The 6,262-nt window shown below is 44.8% G+C and overlaps 1 protein-coding gene across 1 annotated transcript in view; it reads right to left on the minus strand.

The window, feature by feature from the left end:
* Positions 1 to 6,262, minus strand: part of DFFB (DNA fragmentation factor, 40kDa, beta polypeptide (caspase-activated DNase)) — a 28,453-nt gene that overhangs the window by 20,035 nt on the left and 2,156 nt on the right. The window contains exon 2 of the mRNA XM_006885924.1: positions 3,113 to 3,239. Coding sequence (XP_006885986.1) covers positions 3,113 to 3,239 — 127 coding nt within the window. The remainder of the gene's footprint in view (positions 1 to 3,112; positions 3,240 to 6,262) is intronic.

Consider the following 6,262-nt stretch of genomic DNA (forward strand, 5'->3'; position numbering starts at 1 on the left):
TGGGTCAAATGGTATCTTTATTTGCAACTTTTTGAGAAAGCGCCACAATGCTTTCCACAGTGGTTGCACCATTTTACACTCCCACCTACAGTGAATAAGGGTTCCAGTCTCTCCACAACCTTGCCAGCATTTGTTGCTTGCTGTTCTGTTAAATTTTGCTAGTCTTACTGGAGTGAGATGATATCTCATAGTTTTCTTGATTTGCATCTCTCTTAGGGCTAGGGATTTTGAACATTTGGGCTTCTCCTTCTACTGCATAACAGGAAGCAGAGTCTGCACTTAAGCCCTCTCTGAGCACCCACCACCTTTCTGGGGCAGCAGACATACCTCCCAACACGTGACCCCCTTTGCATAAGAGACAGAAAGACCTGCAGGTGGAAAGGCAGGACATCCACTGACATTTCTCATCAGCAGAGAGTAAAATGCTGTGCCCTGCTCAGTTCACGCCTGATAAGCTATGGGTACAACCCTAGCCCACAGCTCCAGCACAGAACTTGTCTTCTAGCTGCTTCTAGAAGGCAACACTTGTATCCTGGATTTAGATATCAAAACCAAAAGCACCAGTCCATGGCTGTCAAGTTGCGCTGGGTAGGACTCACAGCGTGAGGCTGTACAGCGTAGAGCTCCCCACAGAGTGTCCGAGGCTGTCAGTCTGCACAGGGGCCCACTGTCACAGCTTTCACCCTCGGAGAAGCTGATAGATTTGAACTGATGACCTTTCAGTTATCAAGCCAGCACTGAATCACTTTGCCACTAGGGCACCCCACTATAAAACTGCCTTGCAGAGAAAACTCCTGATAAGGCAGTCCCCCTCAACACAAGCCGAAGACAGCATCTCAGTAAACACCTTTGGAGAACATGGCCAGTTATCAGATGAGCCACTGCCACACGCTGAAGAAAGATAAGCCCACCAGAGCAAAGCAAGATAGCATCCTACCCGCAAAGTTGTGTAAGGCCCTCCCCAAAGCTCTCCTTTCTACCTCTGAAAGTTAGTAGGACACTTGCAGAGAAGCCCTGCAGTGCAATGGTTAAGCATTAGGCTTTTCACTGAAAAGTTGGCAGTTCAAACCCATCAGCCTGCAGCACAGGAGCAAGAAAAGGCTGTCTACTTCTGTAATGATTGTAATTTGGTGTCACAGCTGACTCTGAACCACAGAGACAACATACAACAAAACGAAAGCATACCCAGGCCAGTGCCATCCCCATTGTTGTGGTCACTATTGTTGTTTTTGTTGTTAGGTGCCATCAAGTCGAGTACAACTCATAGCAATCCTATGAACAAAAGATCTGAACTCTGTTCTATTCTGTGTCATCCTCATACTTCCTGACACACAGAGCCCACTGCAGCAGTCACCATGTCAATCCACCTGGCTGAGGGTCCTCCTCTCCTTCACCGACCTTCCACCCTTCCCAGTATCATATCCTTCTTTAAGAAATAGACCCTCCTAGCAACATGCCCAAAGTATGTAAGGCGAGGCCTCATCATTCTTGCCTACAAATAGCACTCTGGCTGCACCCTCTCCAAAACGTATCTGTTTGTTCTCTTGGCCGTCCAGGGAATGTTCAGTGCTCTTCTCCAACACCACAGTTCAAAGGAGTCGATTTTTTTTTCTATCATCCTTCCTTATTCACTGTCCAGCTCTCAGATGTAAAGCAGGTAATCAGAAAGACCATGGCCTGAATCGGGCACACCTTAGTCCTCAAACTGACATCATTACTCCTCAATAATTTGGAGAGGTCCCTAACTGCAGATTTTCCCATTGCAATGCATCTCCTTTATTTCCTGACTGCTGGTACCAAGGATGTTAACTGTGGATCCCAGCAAGATGAAGCTGTTGACAGTTTCAACCTCTTCTCTATCCATCATGATGCTGCCTATTGGTCCAGTGGTAAGAATCTTTGTTTTCTTGATATTGAGATCCATCCATACCAAAGGCTGCATTCCGACAGCTTAGGAAACTCTACTCTGTCCTATAGGATCACTGAGTCAGAATGGACCCAGTAGCACATAACAACAGGGCACCCCCCACTGGACATAAACAAAGAGAATCTTTAAAAAGATGCAAAACATCAAAACAACTATGAGATATCCTCTTACCCCAGTAAGAACAGCAAAATTTAACAGAACAGCAAGCACAAAGGCTGGCGAGGTTGTGGAGAAACTGGCACCCTTATTCACTGTTGGTGGGAGTGTAAAATGGTGCAAGTACTGTGGAAGGCGGTATGGTGCTTTCTCAAAAAATTGCAAATAGAAATACCATTTGACCCAGCAATTCTACTACTGGGAATAGACCCCAAAGAGACCATAACTGACACCCAAGCAGATATATGCACACCCATGTTTATCGTGACTTTGTTCAATAGCAAGGAGTTGGAAACAACCTAAGTGCCCATCAACAAATGAATGGATAGAGAAGCTGTGGTATATTCAACCAATGGAATACTACATGCATTGGAAAACAAGGAACTCATGCAATATTAGTTAAAATGGGTGACCCTGGAGGACATTATGCTGTGTGAAAGATCTCAGTCACTAAAGGACAAATACTGCATAGTGCCACTGCTATAAAACAGGACTGACATTGGGGTTGGGGGGAGACTGAGAAAGAAGGGATAAATAATGTATACTGCATTGAAACAGATGAGGGAGAAAACTGTTTAAAAGGGATATGTGATTAGGTATTATTGTATGACAGGGGTCCAGAAGGAAGACTGCTTAGTGGAGTGAACCTGGGAGGGGAGGGATTTTAAAACAATAAAAGAATTTTCTTTTACTTTTCAAAGAGAAGAGTGTACTGGGAGGGGAAGGGTGGGCAGGGAGAAAAGTGCAACAATGAATGAATGGAAATCCAAAGTCTCTGTACATTTTCATTAAAATTAATTTTAAAAATTATTAAACAAAAAGATGCAAAACAAATAACCAAGTTCCTGGGTGTGAAGACTTAGGACCTGGTCACCCAAGTGGTGGTGTCCACTATGACCTCCAAGGGGCTTCCTCCCTTACATCTAGACTAGAGCAAGACCCTCCAGGATCCCCATCCCAGCTCTGAGTCCCCAGGCCCCACCCAAGCCCCACATGCTTCCCTGCCCACCTCAGGGGTCTCCCACTTACAGCCCTGCCAGCTCTGGCCAGCAGTGAGCAGCACAAGTTCTGAGTTGTCCGGGACGCTGGGGAAGTAGTCAGTGGTCAGCTCCGTGCCATCCTCATACAGGCACAGACGGCAGCCCGACTCGGGGAGCTAAGGGCAGAGAGAGGGGGGATGAAGAGGAGTCACGCTGTTGACTGACCAGGCCTCGGTGGTCACCCAAACGGCAGGGTGAGGCATGTCCCCTGCAGTCCCCACAGAGAACAAGAACACACCGTGCTTTCAAGAATCATGCTTCGCAAGAGACCTGGGAGAAGCACTCCATTTCTGCAACTCAGTGAGCTTGAAGTCATTTTACCATATAGCATATCAGGAGCTCTGGTGGCTTAGTGGTAAGGAACTGCGCTGCCAAACCAAAGGAACACGGTTTGAATCCACCAGCTACTGGGAGAAAGATGGTAACCTAGTTCTGTGTGATTTACTGCCTCTGAAAGTGCAGTATAGGGTCAGCTATGAGTCTGTTCTGATTTAATGACATAAAACAGTACAGAAAATTACATAAAAGCTCTGGTGGCCTAGTGGCAAGGAGCTGCAACTACAATCCCAGAGGCACACGGTTCGAATCCACCAGATGCTCTGCCGGAAAAAGGAGGAATAATCTCCTCCTGTACCAGTCAGATCTGATTTGACGGTACACTCACACAAAAATAAAAAGAATTAAAAAAAAAAAAGTAAAGAAAGCAATGAATGAATGGAAATCCAAAGTCTCTATTAACTTTCATTAAAATTTCGATTTAAAAAAATGTAATAAGGTGAGCTCTGGTGGCCTAGTGGCAGGAAACTGCACTGCAATCCCAGAGGTGCGTGGTTCAGGTCCACCAGATGCTCTGCTGAAGAAAGAGGAACAATCGCCTCCTGTACCAGTCAGATCCAATTTGACGGTACACACATAAAAAGAATAAATAAATAAATAAAATTATCTTTAAAAAAGTGAAGAAAGATAAAAGGGGAGATTGGTAGCTTTGTAGAATTCGCAATGTAAATCCTCTAGAAAAGAGCTCCTTGAAGGCACTAAAACTTGAGTCTATTTCAGACAATGACCTGTCACTGCTTCCACCAAGCCTGTTAAAACATCTTTTTTCTTTTTTTATTATTATTAATTTTAATGAAAATTTACAGAGACTTTGGATTTCCATTCATTCATTGTTTCACTTTTCTCCCTGCCCCCCCCCCAATTCTCTCTTCTCTTTGAAAAGTAAAAGAAAAATTCTGTCATTAGGATACAATCCACTCCCCCATGTCCACTCCACGATGCAGCCTTCGTTCTGGACTCCTGTCATGACAGTAATACCAAATCTTACAACAACGCCTACACACCTCTTGAAAGAGCCACCTACACGCTTTATTGACTCGCTTTCATTTTCTCGTGTGGCCATTGAGAACACTCCGACTCATGGAGACTCACACCATCGTCCCAGCAGAACTGCACTCTGTACAGGGTTCTCCACGGCTACACTATTAGAACCAGGCTTGTCTTCTGAGGCATCTGTGGGTGGACTTGAACCTTCAACATTTTGATTACCAGCAGAGTACATTAAAAGTCTGTACCAGCCAGGTGACCTCATTTTCCCACTCCAAGAAAACTCAGGGCTATTGAATCTATTTCAGCTCACTGGTTACATGGATGGTTACATCCATAAGGTTTCTGAAGCTGTAAAGTGGGAGAAGACTGGTCATTTTTCTCTCAGAGCAGCTGGTGGATTTGAACCACTGACCTTCTGGGTTGCAGCCCAACGCTACACTACCTGGGCTCTTTATTTTGTCATCACTCGGTCACTGATGCTGTCCTTAAATTCACCCAGGGAGACTTCAGGAGTGAATCCTGGAGATGTACGTCTGAAAAGGTTTCTTGAAACACTCTGTGGAACACATAGTCCCAGATGCTTCTCCTGGCCATAAGCGTCCCACACCCTTCGGTTCTGAACAGGTAAAGCAGCTCCTCTTATTCTCTTCTCAATCTCTGGTCAGCACCTGGGTGTCGTGGAAGAGGCTTCATGGACCCTCCTGAATCCTCTTTATGCTAAAATGCAGTTCCAATAAACAAGCTCACCTCTGTGTGTGCCAGGCACGGAGCTGCAAATCCAAGGAGGTCTTCTCACACCTTAGCCATTTTGTTGCAGCCCTAATCCCTGCGTAGGGAGTTCTGGTGGCCTAGTGGTAAGAAGCTGTGCTGCAATCCCAAAGGCACACAGTTCAAATCCATCAGCTGCCACATGGGACAAGGACAGGCAATCGCCTCTCATGCCTCATGTCAGCAATAGGTTGGTTCCAACTACAATCCCTACATAGGCTCTGCTAAGATCCGAAAATAGGCTTTGGAATTTTATGTTGTTGTTGGGGGGGGGGGGTTCCAATTTGTTTTCATTAAATCATTCATATACATTAATGTCCTATGGCATTAATTACAATTGATAAAAGCCTCTTATGTGAAAAACAATGTATTCAAACTTTGTAAATAAATCAGTACCAAAAAAATAAATAATATTTATATATATTTGGAAGCAGGCATGGCATCCACTTCTGAAATGCCTCCAGAAATCCTATAAACAGCACTCAGGTCTTTTGTTCATAGGGCTGCTATGAGTCATCTACAATCGACAGCACTTAACAACGTGTGTGTGTGTGTGTGTGTGTGTGTGTGTAAAAAAAAAATATATATATAAAAGCCTTTTATCATAATATCTCCTCAAACCTTCACTCTACCTTGTCTATTCTTTCACTCTACTCATCTGTCCACTAATCTCTGGTGCCCTAGTATTTTTTCCCTCTCCCTCTTTTTACCCCCTCCTGCTCCCCTTCCATTCCTCCTTTGAACTTCTACTGTCCTGCTCCAAGTTGTTAATGGTAATGCCCCTGTTGTCCATTCTCTCCAGGTTGATCCCCCTCACCCTTTACAGCGTTCACTGTCTGTACCCTCTATTTTGGTGCTCCCCTTCCCCCCGCCCCTATCCTCCTCCTGTTTTCACAGTAGCAGTTTTGTTGTTGGTGAAAAAAATTTGTATTTAGAATTAGCCAGCTGGACTCAGTTTAGATGATCCCAATTTTGTTGGTAACATCCAAAGCATCATAGTTAGGAACAAGTCGAACATAGGCCTTCTTCTCTCCATCAGGCCTAA

Source organism: Elephantulus edwardii, unplaced genomic scaffold (assembly GCF_000299155.1).
Source record: "Elephantulus edwardii isolate Elephantulus edwardi_28Jun2011 unplaced genomic scaffold, EleEdw1.0 scaffold00045, whole genome shotgun sequence".
NCBI classification, from domain to species: Eukaryota; Metazoa; Chordata; class Mammalia; order Macroscelidea; family Macroscelididae; genus Elephantulus; species Elephantulus edwardii.